The 18,597-nt window shown below is 52.9% G+C and overlaps 1 protein-coding gene across 1 annotated transcript; it reads right to left on the reverse strand.

Moving 5' to 3' along the window:
- Nucleotides 1-311: 311 nt before the first annotated feature.
- On the reverse strand, nucleotides 312-5,769 carry GGS23DRAFT_553476 (tricalbin). The gene is made up of 4 exons (XM_051515477.1): nucleotides 4,848-5,769; nucleotides 4,467-4,776; nucleotides 1,725-4,402; nucleotides 312-1,671 (listed from the first exon to the last, which is right to left on the reverse strand). Exons 1-4 carry the CDS (start codon nucleotides 5,037-5,039, stop codon nucleotides 364-366), a joined length of 4,488 nt encoding a protein of 1,495 aa, XP_051375797.1. The 5' UTR covers nucleotides 5,040-5,769; the 3' UTR covers nucleotides 312-363.
- Nucleotides 5,770-18,597: the final 12,828 nt, after the last annotated feature.

Genomic DNA, 18,597 nt, shown 5'->3' on the forward strand with positions numbered 1-18,597 from the left:
TTAAAAAAACATTGGGGTTATTAATGTTACTGTTAGGATAAAATCTTCAGTTTAACCACCATTTTTATGAACCGCTACTCCGTGGGACCGATATGGTTGCTAACTGCCTCTATGTGTATTGTATCACCGCTCCCAACGCCATACCTAGCAGGATAATACATCGGAATTACACCAACATGCTTGAACCTCGACGAGATGGACTGACTATTTACTAGCTGGTAACTTCTTCATTATTTTGAGTGAAAATTCCGCACGTGGAAATGCTATGCGACCTAGCTTTTACACGCAAAAAGGCCCCTATATATCCCCTTCCCCCTTCCCCCCCCCAAGCGCCCGGCATCCAAACCCATTTTGTTTTGCAACTCAGGGGGTTCCCTCGCGAGTTGGCTTTGCGTCCTTCTTGCTTAGAAAGCTCCTCCGCAAGCTGCTTCGAGGGCTCTCCGAGTTCGCTTCCACAAATGAACTCTTGAGCACCACCGTCCCTGCGCCGACCTTGATCTCCTTTTCGCCACCACCAGTCTCGTCTACGAAGTACAACGTTTCGCCCAGGTCGTCGTCGCTACCAAATGTGTGGTGATCCTTGACCTCGATACGGAACTGTGTATCGGCCGTACAGGTAAGCTTGAATGATTCGTCGAATCGAACCCCTTCCGAGACTTGACGGTGCTTAGTCTTGCCGATGGTCTTCTCCTTGGGCGTAAGCTGTTTGATTAGGACATAGACGTCTGATGACGGAGGATACCCCGATGCGGACACTACGGTAAAGGTGGCAGTCCCAGAGCCGGCACTGCCTGGGGCTAAACTGTGGATAGATGCCCCACCCATACTGGGATTGCGTACGTGATGCTTGGCTCCCCCATTAGGCGTGACAGGGCGAGCGGAATCTCCGTCGGTGGTTAGTCCCGTAGACCGCTTGAGGCCCATTCCGAGTGTGGGTGCATCCGGACCGTCCGTTACGATTGTGGGAACTTCGGAGATGCTGGAGCTCGGGGCCAAACCGTTGCTTTCCTCTTCCTTCTTGCCTCGAGTTACACGTTTGATAAAACTAGCACCTTTGCCGACCCCGTGACCGACAACACCGGCAACCGCTACGCCACCTTTAACGGGAGCACCGACAACGCCGGTCACAATTTTGCCGGGGCCGCCGAAGGTGCCCGAGAACGTGCTGGTGCCTAGTCGGACGCGTGTGATGTAATCCGGCCGGAACAGAAGTCGAAGCTTGATGGAACCAGACTTGCCGTCTAGGAGTAGGTTAAGCTCCTTAGCCTTAAACGGGTCGAGCTGCTCAAGATTTATATCGGTGCCACCTAGGAAGTCGGGCTTGTCCGCGAAATCATAATCGTAGACCTTGCAGACGAACTTTGCTGCGGTCCGTGATGGTACAGCGACTTCGAAGAATTCATTCCATGAGGGGTTGAGAGTCTTCTTCTGTGTCTTGGTCTTGAACACGTCTTGCCCATTAAGCTCAAATTTGCAATAGGGGTCGCTTTTTCCGTTCGAGTCGGCGGCAGGCAGATCGGTGGCGCTTATCACATCGACGCGGAGATTTCCCATGTTGTTGATGCTCTCGCTGGGATCTAGACGCATTTTGACAGGGATGTACTTCAAGCTGACCTTTATCGTCGCCGTTCTGTTGTCTTCATCTTTGAGCCTCAAAATAGTTGGGTTGTTCTAGGACCGGTTAGCAGCAGGACGGAGAGATATAGCGCCGCGGAGATACTTACCAAGCATTGTTTCAGAGTATCTAACGTGTTCCCCGTCAAGCGAGCCACAGTATGGTCCTCGTCACGCTCTTCGCCCGGCTTTTCACGCTTCTCCCTCACCTTGAGGGTCAATCGCGAGAAGTCCAGTTCGCGAATGAAGCAGTCTCCAATCTCGTCAAATTTGAACACCTTATTTTTGGCTGTGCCGGAGATGTAGGAGGGATACAGCATGTCGTCGACAGATATCTCGAGATGTGTCCCGCTCTTCGGCATCTCACCTTCAAGCAGCTTGAAAATGAGGAACCCGGATTCGTGCTTGAGCAATTCCTGGGGGGTAAGATGAACCTTGGGAGGTTCTCTCGGTGCTTCGCGAGATTTTCGCTCCGAGGTTGTCGATACAGGAGAAACGGGCGACTTCGGCACGGTTGGCGTAGTTGGCGTAGTCGGGTCTCTGCTGGTCTCCTTCCTCTCCAGCGTCGAAATCTTCCCAGCCCCCGCTGATCGAGGAACATCTAGCGACTGCCTGGGGGCCTCCGAAGTCGCGTCCTTGTCTTTCGCCGTTTCCTCCTCCTTCTCTTCCTCCTCCTCGGGATCAGCGACGTTGAGACATGGGAAAAACGAAACAGTATAGGTAAGTGTGCCCTTCGCGATACCCTTCCCGTGCAACCGGAGGGCCCCTTCGTGTACCCTCTTTGTGTCGTTGACAAGATATTCGCCAGTTTCGTCTTGCGTGATGTATTCGCCGGCGAAAACCTCGACTTGACCTAAGCTACGATCTTTGCCCATCTTCTCGGCGTCCATGACGTCGAGCGTGAGGCGGTCCCTAGTCGAGTGCATCGGTACGTAGATGACTTCGTCCCATTCGGGGTTCAACGTGTTCCGGTGGGTTACCGTTCGACCCTTCTCGATACCGGACAAAAGCACGCGGACGTAGGGGTCTGATTTGCCCATGGTTTCGAAATTCCTGAGATCGTGAGCACTCTTGAAGTGGAGACGCATGACGCCGATGGGGGTCTGGTAGCCTCCGGTGCCGGCTAGAACACCGGACAGAGCAACCGGCTTCCACTGAGCAGTAAGTTTCGCTCGCCCGGTCTTCACGCCAGATAGATTGTACCAGTCCTGGCCCTTCTCCATCATCTCGAGTATGTCATTGAGCTTGATCTGGTACGTGCCTACCAGTTGATCACCAGCGATTTCGCGGTCATCTTTGATAGCAAGTCCCAACCTGGCATTCTTCCGGTCGGTAATGAGAATTTCCTTGGACCCGTTATCCCAAATCGGATTGTTTGTCCGCTTGAGCCTCTTGGTCTGGTGGACTTCCTTTCCGTTGAGCAGCAAAACAGCGTACGGATTGAGTGAGCCGATCAAACTCTTGCTGCCGTCAAGATCCTTGGCCGACTCGACCGTATAACGCAAAATACCCGTATTTGTTTCGGGTGGAGGTTCCATTTTGCCGTCAACTTCTGTCGCCTCTAGGACGGGGAAGAAGCGAATGTCAGCGTTAATCACGCCTCGAGCCTTGCCATTGGCGATGACCTCCATGCGTTCGTTCTCGTACACGTTTATCTCCTCCACCCTTTCGAGCGGGAATGATGCGATGCCGAGCTCCTTGTCCTTGCGGAAATCGTTGTAGTCGTATATAATAAGGTCGAGTGAATCGTTGAACGAGGTAATAATGACATAGTGTGTCTCATTCCACCTGGGACTCGTCGTGTCCTTGACAACTTTAGTCTGGGCGAGCGGGGCACGCTTATTCAAGGTGACCACGGTATACGGATCGGGGTTACCGGCGAAGTTGTCGGGGTTCTTGAGCCCTTGAGCGCCGTGGAGCGTGATGGCGATCACGCCGATGGCTTGGTCAACTGGATTTCCGGCAAGCATCTTGGCTACTTCGATAGGGAAGACGTTCGGAGCATACATCATCGGGGCAAGGTTTCCGTGGATCTGCTCCTGAATGAAGCTTTCCAAACCCGGGATGAAGTTGATATCAAAACCAAAGGTTTCTCCACCCAGGGGCTTACAGACATAGTCGATCTTCGGGCGGTCGAGGAAGCACATTTCTATTTTCTCGATATGGGGGAAGGGGAATTGGAGCTTCATCTTGAGGCGCATGGTTCCGGAGAAAGCCATGTCCTCCACGATGACATCGAGGCCTTTGCTAACCATGGCTTTGCCAATACGGATTTCAAGAACGACTTTGGGATTAATCTTGTTCTTGATCTGGTGCTTCGTCATGTCTGCCGTGTCGTTAGGGGTGAAGCTGAACGTCCAATCCATGATGACGGTGTCGTCTTCAGCCTTGGGATACGTTTTGACGTGGTCCATCCTGGGGGGTTTGGACCCGAGGGTGAACGTCTTCAGCCGCAAGCTGTCTAGAAAAGAAGGAGTCGCAGAGCTCAAAACTTGGTCGACGGAATTGACGATGGTTTGGGCAAGAACTGGCTGGTAGATGGGCCAGAATTTAACCAAGAACGAATTGATCCACTCAATGGATTCGTGGTCGTGGTCCAATTTCTTCAGCGCCATTTCTCGGGTTATGTCGTCGCGGAAGTTCCGCCGGACTCGTCTAATCGATGTGCGGTAGTACGTAGAGCAAGCGGCCATGATGAGGATGACCCAGCCCAAACCACCCCCCAGCACCGCAACAAGCCATGACGAGAGGCAAGCAAAGATTATTACCGCGGCGTTGTGATACCACTCTGTAGAAGACGCGGGCGTTAGCGACCGTCGCTCACGCATAACATGCAGTGTCGATAGACCAACCTCCGAAAAGAGTATCGGCAAGATTCTCCTCAACCCAAGTAGAATGGTCCAACAAGCTCTCGCCTTCGGTTACGCTGTCGACAGGCCAGCCAAACCGCTGCGTCCATCCGACCAAGGCAGCCAGGTCCTCCTCCTCCTCAGCGGTGTTGCCATCTGTAATCGGTCTGCCGTCCTTGTCTTTGGGGTTTTCAATAGCGCCAGCTTTCGAAGGGGTGGGCAGGTCGTAGTTGACCTGGCTACCGTCGTCGACATCCGTAGCTAGAGCGATACCTTTCGGCTTTCGTGAGCGGCGGAGATCATTCGGGATGGCCTACGAGAAGCAGCGGGGGTTAGCGATGTAGATATTGCAACGAGGGGGCTGATGCCAGAGGGTCGACATACCGCCCTGGCCTGAGCCCTCTTCTCCTCCGGACTCGCATCCGGGTCGAAGGTGAAAGCAGTCACGCCCGCATTTTGGCTCTCCTCAACCAATTTCTTCTGGGCATCGTCGGCAGTAACTTCCGATCCGGGATCGCGGGAGGCTTCGAGCGCCCCCTGCTGCTTCAGCTCGCTGGCCTCTCGTGCCGTAGCCATGATTACTGCCGGGGAGGAAGTGTCGGTGCTGCTAGAGCAGCTCAAACGCGCAAGAGGGGAGGATAGTTGGCGAGGGGTTATACGGCACACACAATCATCGAAGAGGGGGCCGCGGGCGAGCAGGGAAGGCGGGTTAAAGAATTGGACTACGTCAAATGGACGTGTGCTGCTCTCTTCTCCCCCCCCCTTTTTGTGCGTGGCTGGGTGGCTGGTGTCGAAGGCTAGATTGCTAGCAAGATACTTAGGTCGTCCCGAACGGTCGATGACTGGGGACTATTAGGTGCTCATTAGTAGGGTGCGATGCCTGGCGGATAGCAAGACGTAAGGGCGAGTGGGCGAAGAAGCTAGAGCAGACGGCTCCGATCAGCAGTTTTTAGTCTCGTTACAACTGCTGTGCTCTCTGCCTCCCAATTAGAGGTTCGGGCGATCCGGCAGAGGTCGGGGGAGGGAAGGTCAGGAAAATACAAGAACAGCGGGAGGAGAGGGGAAAGGGAGAAAGGGGAGATAGGAGATAGGCGGAGAAGCAGAAGGAGGAAGAAAGAGAAGAAGAGGGAGAAGGTGAAGTTGGCGATGGCTACGCAAATAAGCTTGGGAGGAGGGAGCACGATCCGGAAAGACACGCAGCATCATCATCATGTCCATCTCATAGACGTCCTAGTGCGGACCGGCCATGTACTTGCACTGGGCAGACACAGGCATTGGGTACATCCACACATTCGGCACACCCTTCCCTCTGCGTCCAGAGCTGGCCTTTCTCGCAGCGACAGCTTTGAGCGGTCCCGAACTCGTCTAATGGAAGCCCATGTGGGGACTGAGGGACGTACCGAAGACCTGTCCAGCTGCCGCGGAGGGGATAGGCAGGTACGTGGCGGGTACACGACGGGGACCAGCGTGGTGCGGCGTACGTGCGGCGGCGTACGTGGTAGAGGTAAGGTAGCGGCAGGGTATCTCAGCATGCTGGCGATCGGGGAGTCCAGCCCACGCGGTTCCAAACGACGTAATCTCGCCAGGGATCTCATCGCCCACGCATTGGCTAGTTCGCCTGGTCCGGCCAATGGGCGCGACCGATTCAGGGCGACAGCCAGTTTCGAGCTGACCTTTACATATATTACTACCTACCCAGGCACTGCTACCCTAGGTAGGTGCATAGCGCATGGTACTTCCCTACCTCCCGACCTATACGGACCTCAACGACCTCGGATACCTGCCGTGTACTCATGGATGGTGCAGATCAGGAGGCAAGCCACGATCTTAGGTGTGTACCACACATACGGACATACCTCCTCTCCCAGCTACCTTTCTCTTCTCCGCAGAATCCTACCTCTACCCAGGTTAGGTACCTAACTCTCTCGCAGGCATTTGCACGTTACTCAGCCTACCTACCTGCATACACGAGGGATGTATGCAAGTAGGTACCTATATATACCTACATTAGGTACCTAGGTAGATATCTACATACATATCTACATACATATCTACATATCTACATACGCCTCCCCTCTTCCTTTTTAGGCGTAATGCTAGACGGTACTTTAGGTTACGAGGCATCTAACTGAGGTGTGAAAGGCAAGCAAGGTTACCGAGAAGTACGCGATGCCCCTATACACCATGCGAGGAAAGGGAGGGCAAAGCATAGGAGGGTACGCACGCACGTACATAGGTACGTACGTAACTGGAAATATAGGCATGTCGGGTGCCAAACCCAGGTACCTAACTGATCTCAGCAACCCCCTGGCACCAGTAAGTTAGGTACGTGGTAGGTACCTACAGTAGGTAGAATGTGGCGAATGCGACTATGGTAGTAGGCCTCAGCAAGCCTTCCCCTTCGGGTTGCTAGCAGCACGTCCAACCCTGATTTTTCGGCCTCCCCAACGGCGGTGCCAGGTTTTTTGTCAGCTTCGCAAACATTGATAACATCATCTCTTCTCTTCTTCCTCCCTATCGACTAGACGCAAACATGGCCGAAAAACATGATCGCGGTCAACCCCGGCCCGGGCCAGCAGACACGAGCAGCCACAGGTTCCGGTAACGACCCAGCTCCCAGCTCGGCGGCGACGCGATCACCAGCCAGCTAGTCCTGTCCACGGGCTCTTCCCACTGGCTATATCCCTGCGTCAAAGCTAACGATCGCTGCGTCGGAGACCTAGCCCAAGGACAACCCAGCCGCCCTGAGACCGCAAGTATACCTACGCAAGCCTCTCCCGCCGTGCCTGTAAAGCTGAGCGCTTCCGCCTCTTATCTATCTGGTGTTACCGTCTTGGGTACATGCCGTATACATGGGCGCGTATGTGCGCCGCTTGCTTTTTCTCTCTCGGCAAAGTACAGTAATATCACAGTGATATCGTTGGGAGTGACTCTGTAGGCCATCTCTTCCTTACCCTCCTTCGTCCGGGCCCTAAGACGGCACAGACGGCACGAATGGCAGATCGGGACAGGACAGCGGGCGTCACCTTCATCGCCACTGTGTACTGCTGCCCACCATCGTCATCACCAAACATCTAGCGCCGCGATTCTTTCCGCACGCTCCCTTTCTCTTTACTGTCCTTGCTGGACAGCGCCGCAGTGAAGGAGAAAGCGAAGGCTGCCACTCTCTTCCCCTACGCATCGCGAGACGGCCCGCCCTGCTTAAATCGGGGGGTTGATTCCGATTTGCCGGTGCATGTCTACTGAATGGATTCATTCCCAGCACCGACTATTAATTACCTCAACTCCCCTTCTAGATGTCGTCTGCGCATTGAGCAACTTGGTTCGCCGCTCCCAATAACTCGCTCATCAGCCAGCCCCGATCAGTTAGAAATGCACATAAAAAGGAGGGGGCGGCGCTTAAGGACCCTACTTAGGATACATACCTAGATCGCCCGGGACAGGTATTGTTGCGGATGGTGCCAAGCAACGTACACGACACCTAGGTCCCCGGATTCGCGCATGAAGGCCATCATCAGGTTCGAGGGAAACCCACGGCTGAAAAGTCGGCCATCGCCGCCGCTACTGCTGCTCCTATAGATAGCGGTCCGCCAGCCCGTCGTTTTGCCCTTGGGACCTTTGTCACCAGCCCTCGTGGCCACGAAGCGGCCGTCCTTCCTTTCTCTTGGCTCGCATTTACCTCGGGCCAATTAATTCTCGCCATCTATCTCGACCGCTCCTCTCTCGGTCTTTAACGGCGAGGCCGCCACCTTAGCTCCCTCTCGCTACTTGAACCGGGAGACGAGCGTTGAGCGTTGTTAGCCATTTTCCCCAGCCACCGCCGCGAGAACTAAGTAGGCAGGCATGTTGATTTGGTAAAGGAAGCGTTCGTAAAACGGGCCTCGGGTTTCCCACGAATATCAAAACACGCACGGATTGCTGGGGTGGACACGGCATGTAGCACCACGCAAGGTAATTACGGCTGACATGGTAGGTATATTTACCTACCAGCGCATGGGCTATTATAGAGTTCCTGGGAAAACCCAGTTAGGGATATCGACGACGTCTTCCTCTCGCCCCACCATCGTCAAGTTTTTGCCACGTCGCCATCCCTAGACGAGCAGAGGTTGTAGTTAGCGTCCTAGCTCCCTCTCTCAGTACTCACAGTTATCAGGGTATAGTATACTGGCACAGCGACGGAGCGATCGCCCAGAGAACATCCTATGTATTTATTGGGCGAGATAAGAAGAACCAACCGTTTGATCCAATAGCACGAGGTTAGGACTATCAGCTGTAGGCACGTGACAATCCCCCCTACTATCATCAAACGCTCTTGCGATGAAGCTGATCTGGAATGACTCGCTGTAAGGAATATTCAGGAGGCCCAGGTCAGTCAATGGGTGTCCAGGAGACCTTAGTTCTAGGACATAGGTATAGGGTTATCGAAATAGTAACCACCCTCTTGGTTAGAATCGGTGTCCACGAATCTATGCATATTTGCCCTGTCCACACCAAACTGTCCCTCCATTACAGCTATAAGCTCCACTGGAACCACGACGTAATCGATGTTGCTCTATCCTCTCAGGCCGTGCCGATGGTGGTTGGTGACCGGACGTCCGATACGCCGGCGCTACGTTACAATACTTACGTCTACTATATACCTGCGACGGTTCGGCATTAGCACACGATGTTTCTGTATCCATTGGTGGGATATACTGCCCAACAGAGTGCCACGAGGCGAAGCGGTTAGAAGCGTGCAGATGCCTGATTTAGTAGTAAGGTTTAAATATCAATCCGCCCTCGGCAACCATCTTGTTGTCACCGCGCGCACGCATGACTGTAGCATACCTACCTACCTACAATACACTGCCGAGACGCCGGCAACTGTTAGAGTGCCCCTAAAATAGCAGCTAAGTTGCGACTAGATCCTGAAGTCGAGAGCGAGGGACAGAGAAGCGGCTAGGCTGAAGATCCATAAACTCGGGAGGCTGGAGGTGCGCCTTGGCTTCAACCTCTCACCTCGGAGAGGTGACTGCAGGAGAGATAGAATGAATCCTGCATTCCACGTCTTACAGCAGTGCTCGAGTGCATGATCCCGGCGTCCGCTTCCCGCAGGCTTATCGTAGCTAACTAACACTCCGGTCTTAATTATTTACGGGCAGCCTCCTGGTAAGGTCGTCTCGCTGGGGTCTAAAGAGGGACGGACTCGGACCGAGGAACATATTCGGTGGCAGTAGACGGCCGAAGAGAAGGGGCCTCAACTCGTACGCCTCGTAGCTGTGCGAAGGGCGACGTTGGAACATTCCTAGCACCCATCTCCATAGTGCCGTAGGACAGCATAATCGTGGACGTTTCATAGCGGTGCTCGTTGAAAGGAACCAGAGCATTATTACCGCACTACCTCAAGTGGTCGTTGGCATTGTGTGTTCAAGGCAAATGAATAACTCGCACCGCCCTGCCTTTGCTGGTACGTCAAGAGCTTGCCCCCTCGAACTTGGTAGATTGTGGAGATCGTCCTCGCCTTTCTACACACCGCAGTGCTACATCGCATACGATTAGGATATGTCACCACGAGGTATGAGCCGCTCCTCGGCCTGGACCTTATAGGGTGGGTCGTACGTGCTGGCGTCTATCAATAAACGTAGTTTGGATGGGGCCTTAGTCCGCGACGGTGACACTCGCGTTCCTAGTCGGACATCGTTGCTCGGAAACCCCCCTACTAGTCAAACCACTACAAGCGTCATCATAAATCCTTCCACGGCAACCCTTTGGAGAAGGTTAACGATGATTGCCAGGCTAAATAAAGGTTAGAAACACACAAGGGGGCTATAATACTTGTGAGGCGGTATCATAAAGCGCGGTACATCTAGCAGAATACTGTATTAGTTGCTTATCCGCGTGAGCTTGCATTCGAGATAGGAAGTAGACCCGCATTATACTGGATGAGAGCAGAAGCGTGCTTCTTAGTGATGAGCTCTGCATGAAGACGGGAACCTTGACCGTCGGCAATAGAGATAGAGATGGGTTTAGGGAATGTAAAAGTTGGGTTTATATCTAAAAGCACTCATTAAAATCCAGAACCTAAGCACTTCAACAGGTATGGCCTTGTGTCATACAGGAAGCTCTCTAAGCCAGGATTGCCATCCGAACGATTATAACTGTCTACGTCTTCCTAGGGCACCTTGTTGGTAACTTTGAAGATCCGGGGTTGGTATCAAGCCTAATCGTCGCTAAGAGTTTCCCTTTTTCAGGCAGCATTATTGTGTCTCACATGTAACTGTTGTTAATATTCGCCTGCACGTGCCTAAGAAATTGATTCATAGTTGTTTCGAGAACCGATCGAGACTTCGCCTCCCAATAATGCTAATAACCCTCAGTTCTGGTTGTTGATGCTACCCTCCTGAGACATCAACCTCTTTGAGCCGCTGTAGGCTCACCAAGCCTGCCACCTCGCAAGCCGCAAAACCCAATTTGGAATCATCTTCGTTACGATTTCCCTTTCCGGACGAGCTCGCAGTTAGGCCAAAAGTGAAAAGGGGTTGCATTGGCCAGACGGCTTCAGAGACAGGTACGACGTAGCGTGACTCGATAAGAGAAACGTGCAACTGACATGTGTTGCGTAAAACGTAGGCGCCTACATTCTACGACTTGCAGATGTAGACTTATAAGGGCTGATTCGGTACGTGACAACATGTCTTTCTACAAATCGCAATAAATTTTTAGGGACATAAGGACGATTCTAACCCGCCTATTTTGGGTTGTTTATTTACCAACGGACGAACAAGGCCCTAGAAAGCCCTGTGAAACGAGCCTCTATTAGCAGAAGGTTAAGTTGCCAGCACCAGACAAGAGACAACCTCTCTCTCTACCGGCACGGGAGAACGTATTAACGCCTAAGATCCCGTCGATGAATATAAGTAGGAACATATTTGTTTCTACGTAACATCTAAATAGTAGAGTACCCCATCCAGCGGCCGACCGGACAACACTGCTAAATGGCCGTCGATCATATCCAACCATCTTCTCGGCTCTTATGCAGAAGACGTAATACATCGAACCCGTTCAAAGTCTGTTACATGGCCTGAAAAAGCCACCTGCGGCTGCCCACGCCACAACTTACCCGGTGAGATCATAGGCACTAAAAGGATTGAGGCTCTTGAGTGGCATAACCACCGACTTGGCTCAACTCGGGCATATTGCGGGCTGCCATCTAGCGAAACCACGGACGAGGGAAGAGGCTTTGCGGGAGATTCTGTTGAGCTCGAGCCCGGGTCGCTATCAGCCCAGCTCGGAATCACGTACTCGGCGCGGATCATGGCACCATGGCCCAGGCTCGGCATGGTACGGGTGCCGGCCGCGAGGGTCGGCCCGACGAAAGGGGGGGTGGCATGCGGCGCGGAGGCTCGACATCCGACGCAGCGCAAGCGGTCAGCTGTGCACTCTCTGACGTGGCTGGATCGCAGTTCCCGGAGGCGAGGGGCGGGGGTTGCAGACGGGGCTGAACGCTGGTAGGCCACGGCCGTTCGTCGCAAGCGGCGGGCGGAGGCGAGAGAGAGGACCTGCGAGCAGATAACACATGTGACGTGCTCCCCCCCCCCCCGCCTCCCAAGCGAAATGCCGTAGAATGCCACTCCCTGGGCGTATATGATATGTGATAGCCGCGGCGATACTCGCGGAGCGTTAAGCCACCGACGGCACCTCACCGGAGTACCGATGCCAAGTCGCCTCTTCAAGGTGATAATGATGTACCCGGCTCTGTCATCTGTCATATTCTAGATACGTTGCGCTGTTGGGGAAACGGAGGGGCGTTGACGGCAGAGAATGTCGCGGTCACTGGCAGGAGACGCATTGGGTCTTCTCCTCTTTAGCACACGCTCGCGAATTTGTATTGATGACGGAAGGATATATGACGAGTTGTAGCTGATAACGGAACCAGGCTGAAAATCCCTTTCGTGTTCGGTGGCTTCCGTGCCTACGCTCTTCCCGGCTCCGGCAGTTCCAAATCGGGTCCGCTTGCCAGCGAACCCCTCAGAAACGTCATCTTATGTAAGTGGTCCTATCTGGTTTGATTTATCGTTGCTCGCGGTTATTAACACGAGACAGGTTCTCGCCAAATAATACCCTATCTATCTCATATTGATAGCGTGCAGCGATCAGCCCCCGGATGCCATCGAGATGTCTCTCCGAGACTCTTATTCCTCGTATCCGTACGTCGGGGCAATCCGGTATATTCCTATCTCCCCCTCCCCATCTCGCACTTCTCAGATATGACAGGTATGTATCCGTATACAAGTTTGCAAATTTCTACACAGAATTTCCGACCCCCTACTACACCCCTTCTCCCCCGGACTTAGGTATGTCAAACAATAAGTAACTTGGCTGTTACGTGGTAATTATTCAAGTCTCGGAGTCCTTCCATGTGCCCGACATATAGTACTGTCAGATTTTGAAGACTAGCTGGGTGTGTTTACATTGCGTAGCAATTCTGTCCTGGGACTAAGGGACACGTTCAAGAGGCACCACGCCGAGAAGGGATGATATTTTAGCTGGAATGCGTCGAATGTGATAACACCCTCGTGCATTGCCGTGCTTGATCGCGTAGGGCATACCGTTGCTGGCTTCTTTAGCAAGACTTCCCAGCAGACTCGGAACAGCTATAACAAACCGACGTGTCCTCTTATCTCCTTACTACCAACCACACTATTACTGCTTATTATATAGCACCTTGCCCACGGCCCTGCCCTCTTCTACTCCTCGGGTCGCCTCCGCTCGTCGGAGCGAGGCGGCGCCACCAACACGCGTGCTGTAGGGTCGGCCTCGGAGGGAGGCTGGACCGCCAATCACCAACCCAAGTCCCCCTATCCATTCTCGACGGCATTTGGTAGTGACGCGTCTGTAGGTTAGCAGCCCCAACTCCATTCCCACTCACCGGAGTGTCCGGGGGCGAAACGCGCCGGGGAGGGATCGGCACCAACTTCGCCGGAAATGTTACCAGTTGCCCCCTTCCCTCCCTCCCCAGTCTGCCATCGATCGCCAGGGGGCAAGGGGGGCTGGACTTGGAAGTATCGTGCGATCTCGAGATCTCTCACCTACCTTTCTCCCTGGGCGGTGCCAGAGCATACCAGCTGGTCGGCGAGGGGTCGGGCAATGGTAACCCTGGAGCCAGTCCCCGTTGCTAGCCTCACACCCATCGGCTGCGCCTGAGCTAAGGGCGGAAAGGGGGAGACTGTCGTGATAAGATAGGAAGATAGGAGGATGCGTCAGCCGCTCCCGTAAGCTTCCATAGAGCCTTTAACCTTTAGCTCTTAGCTTTAGCTTCGCTAGAGAACCTAGAAGAATTAAGCTTTTTCCACTGAGTTTTATCTATCCGAACCGTGAGCCGTAATAGAGACGGGCTAAGGGAAGGGCATAATATCCTAACCGGTTCCCGGTCTTATCTAGGCTTCCTGCTAGAAGAGCCAGGAGGTGTCGGTAGGGCCGTTTGCCTACTACCGCCCATCCACGTGAATTTATCACTACTCTAGATAGCCAACTTCCAGCTCGTCACTTGCCCTTTCCGTAGGGGGCTCAATGTAATAGTGGTATACGCATGCTCTCTCGCAGCCGCGCGCTGCCAGTAAGCAGCGGCAGGTCGGGGAGCCCGGCGAGCTGCGGCGTGGAGATCCGAATCGCGGCTGAGACTGATAGGCCCAGCCGGTCATGCGTGGCGGCCCCTTTACCGCAGCGGGTAAACAACGTCACTATTCCGCCATAATTGGTCCACGACGCCGCCGCCAAACCCGAAACTGTCCCTTGGGGCACGTATCGGCCCCTCATGGTGATTCTATTATTACATGACTACGACTTCCAATCTACTGGCTAAGAGATTGTCCGCAATCATCTTTTCCGTACAGGGTATTGGTTGCTTAATAAGAGACCTCGATAGGCACGGTGCTTGAGTTTCCATTGTAGTATTGAAGTGCGTGTATGTTGGCCAACAACGGGGGGTCTTGCAGGAGTCCCGGTTCACGCACGGGTTCTGTCTTTGCTTTCCATGCATACCACTACAAGAGCACCAGGTGTGGTGCCCGGTATCGTGTTATCCATCAACTCACTAGAGAAGACAGAGTTTAACATGCTAGCTTGGACCGGTGATGTCGATCCTAACCCTTAGTTCTTGCTATACGCCCATGTTCCAGTTCAAAGATTGAATGTTCCATGCGGGTATGCAGTTAGGTATATTGTGATTGTGCAGGTTCAGGACCACGCCCATTTTTGGCCAATTCGAGCTGTCCAAGGGTTGTAGTGTATTGAGGCGATGATTTGTTGGCCTGGCAGTTGCTAACTATCATGTATTGTCCTCTGTAGAAACAACGAGGCAAGTCTCTTTTCGGCAGATCTTGGAAAACGGTTGAAGGAAGAGCGTCAACTAGGACATGGATAAACAGCTACGAAGCCACATAGCCTGCCCGCCTCCGGTACCTTCGATAATAGGCTACTGCAGTGATTAATATCTTCTTTTCTAACATAGTACTAGAGAGGCGTTAATATAGGCTGTCGTGGGAGATCGTCAAGAAGCTGGAGCTTGACATTTGACGTAGTAGTTGCGGTGAGTAATTCACAGCTATTGATCCTCGACGACTTCTAGTTTCGCCACGTTGTCACAGGCGCCGGTTTCGTCTCTACGAGACTTTGTCGCTTAATTAATGCCGTGGTATATGAGCTGCGGATACCATACACCATAGGCTTAACACATTGTCTCCGGACACAGGTAGCATCAAGCCGGATAGTCCTACTAAAGGTACTATATTCTCGCCTCGTCGTGGCTAAGTTGAATGGGCTAAAAAGCTAGCGTGCCGTTTCGGTGAACAGTCTGAGACGGACAGTCGGTGTTGCGAATATTCTACTCTTTTACGCCAATCGTGGAATGGTGCCTCGTGGTAGAGACACACAGCCCTACTGCCTTCGTCGATGTATATTATGAGCCCCTGAGGCTGAAGAATCCGTATCGAGGCCCAATTTACCTGGGATAGAGTTGTTCGAGATGAGATGGGATGTTTGTAGCTCGAATGCCTTGAATTTCTGTTGATGTCGGGACTGGACGTCTGGCATAACGAACTAATCTTTGGCGATCACAATTTGGTGTTAGACGTTCCTGTCGTATGAACCTCGCGTTTGGTTAAACCAATGCAGTTGTGTTCTGTCAATCTATACAGTCTAGGGTCGCGTTATCCTCTTCGTAGGCGAGCTCTCTCTATCCATAGTCGTCCAGGTTAGCGAATATATATCCCGCTCACTAGGGATTAATAGGACAATTCTTTATCCACCCCTCGTGATACCCGGATTTGGGGATACGTTTGACCATAATGATGCGCGGTAAAGTGAATGCTCAGCAGCAGAACATCTAGGTTCGAACGCGGTGAAACACAGACATGACCAAAGCAAAGTTGGGAGTTAAGAGAAAAACATCTCATCCAAATGGTCGTACGTTGTGTAATTGGTGCGTGATTACACGATCCCTTCGCCGGCCGAGCTGAGAGCGTAGAGCTGCGTGCTTCCCTCTTCCAACTCACAAGAGCCCATCTTGTTGGGTTTCGAGACTTCGCCGAAACACCTGTTAGGCCTGTGTCCGTTCCCGTGGGTGGGCCGACCCGAAACTAAGGAGTTACCCAGTGCGTAAGCATGCACAAAAAAAAAACATGCAGCGCAAGTGCCTAGCAGAAGCTTGTCCTTATTCTCGATTCGATTCAGTGTTCGTCATCCACCATGTGTGAGCGTTTCGTGCACGTAGCACGTGATGGGGACGATGAAGTTGACAAGGGGGTGTGGTGGAGTCTGGCTTCGAACCCAACTTGATGGCTGTAAATAGCTTTGTTAGGCAGGCTTGCGTACGTCGTACTCGCTCACGGACGTTCCTATTTTCAAGTTCACGAACTTGCATTGCCGATCGGGGCAGATACTGCCCCCTGCTAACCATAGCGCGGTGGTTTTTCTCGGCGGAAGGGGCCCCGTGATGAAGCACCGGTCCGTCTCTTTGCCACGCTGGAGGGTGACGCCGACGCCTAGAAGATCTGAATGGCTTCTCCTAATATTTAGTTTGGCTTGCGATAGATCGACCGACTAAACTGATATGAACTGCTGCAAGAGGATGAGGCTCTAGAGAATTCCCACCCTCCCGAGCAGACTGATAAGGGGGGAATGACGAGGGCAACAACGCGCGTGGTGTGAATCACGATAACCCAACGGTGCCCAACACGAGGGTCTCGTCTTTCTCACGGCATGTATGTGCTAGACTTCGATGGCGCAGGCCCTGAGACCCAGCGCTTGCGGAGCGTGCTGATCCGACTATTAGACTCGAGGGAGACCAACCGCGGCTAGCTTTCCACTCCCACAGGGTCTAATCACCTCGAAATAAATCCCACCCGCTTCCCCGCTGCCCGATACCTGGATGAAGGCATGAAAAACTTGGCTAACGGTATGTCGACCGTAACGGCCGCCAACAAACTCTTGACAGCTTGAGCACATCTGCATTGATGGGACCGCCATCTGATGAGTCAGTGTGCCGACATATGCCTTACCACACCAGTCGAGCCCCGCCCCGTAGTGGGCGAACTACCTATGCGAGCCGACGAGAGGCAATAACTTAGGCCGCACGTGGCGCGCCGCAGACCTAAAGAGGCCCCTCGTGATAGATATTTTTGGGGGAATAAAACTGGAGGCAAGAATGCCCTGACAGCACGACTTGGCCCCAACGGCTCGACGATCAAGGACAAGGCCGGGAGGAGAAGTCGTCCCGTCACTAAGAGTCTGATTGGCCGGGAATGTTAGACAAGAATCGTGGAGCATAAGATCGGCATTTTGAGGCAGCTTCTTGTCGGTGAAGTGCGTTTTTTATAAAAAAAATTTTCCCTGTCTGCTTCCGCTACGGCATCCTCAAGTTTTCAAGGGAGTAAAGTGCAGTATGCGCGGTATGAACGTATACACGCTATACTGGCACGCCGAAGAGTGGAGGAGCGCTGCGTTGTAGATTATCACACGGAGCAAGTCCATGTCTATCGACTCCGGATACAGTCTCGGTGGAATGTTAGGTAGAGCCATCTGCACTACGTGGTGATGGGCAGCAGCAACAACAATAAGGGCCCTGAATCCATATGTAAAATAAGTAAGGCATGTTAAGATAGTGGGCTGACACAGGCTGAGGTGGTGATAGCGGAGGTTGCAAGGCGGAGGAGGGGAGAGTCAAACAAGGTGAGGCTTGCAGATTCGGCCCTTCGAAAATTGGATACGCAGCAAGCACTAATCGGAGGATACGTCCAGCGGAAAGGAGTAGGCACCGAAGCCTCCCCGGTAGTAACAGGTACGTTGTCAAGATATCGTCGACCTCGCGTATATGTGTGGGCGTAGAAGTGGGTGTCTGTAGGTTAGGACTGGAGGTTAGGTAGGAGGTAGGTAGTTGGTAGGAACCTCGGTACATGTATACCTACATCGAAACCTGCATGCGTTGACGTATGTACATACCACCTCTAACCTCATACCTCATCATCCCGTTGGGGAATGTACACAGCTGCGTGTTTCTCGGCTGTCCTCCGCTTGCCTGGTACCTATAGGGACCCAGATTACATAAGTGGCTTAGGTACCGAACCCAGGTGCGTTATGTAGCACACCGCACACCATGAACCAATTGTATACACGTTATGCAGGGTTGCATACCAGCGGACCTTGGACGCGGTGGTGTATGAGGTATGTAGGTACCTTGCGATGGAACGTCGGGCACTTGTGTATATCTATATGTAGCGCGTGCGTGTATCCGGAGTGGATGTTACGTGCACAGAGCATGACGCAGGTAGGGGCAATCTCAAGGTTCCGACGTATGTACATATACAGGGGCAATCCATGGAGATACCTGGAGAAGGCAGCTTTCCACTACGTATTGAGGTACCCCCATAGGTACCTACCTCCCCACCTACCATATCGTGCATGAATCCCGGGGCGCTAAGGCTACCTGGGTAAATACCTACCTACCTACCTACTCATAGGTGCATAGGTTACCTACGGTAGGTACTATCAACCCTACTCCCTTAGGCATATCCTTGCCTAAGTGTATATAGGGATGTATACGCCTTGTAGTGAGTGGATTGACGTTTTCTGGCTTCGTAGTGGTGAAACACTCCAAAAG

This window comes from Durotheca rogersii, assembly GCF_024521655.1.
Source record: "Durotheca rogersii strain YMJ 92031201 chromosome Unknown GGS23scaffold_3, whole genome shotgun sequence".
Classification (NCBI taxonomy): domain Eukaryota; kingdom Fungi; phylum Ascomycota; class Sordariomycetes; order Xylariales; family Xylariaceae; genus Durotheca; species Durotheca rogersii.

Bases quoted from the DNA above. Each gene is read 5' to 3' on its own strand.
- GGS23DRAFT_553476 (XM_051515477.1), bottom strand. From the start codon at position 5,039: ATGGCTACGGCACGAGAGGCCAGCGAGCTGAAGCAGCAGGGGGCGCTC. The intron at 4,777-4,847 runs GTATGTCGACCC...TGCTTCTCGTAG, and splicing joins AGAGGGCTCAGGCCAGGGCG to GCCATCCCGAATGATCTCCG. The intron at 4,403-4,466 runs GTTGGTCTATCG...CGTCTTCTACAG, and splicing joins TGCCGATACTCTTTTCGGAG to AGTGGTATCACAACGCCGCG.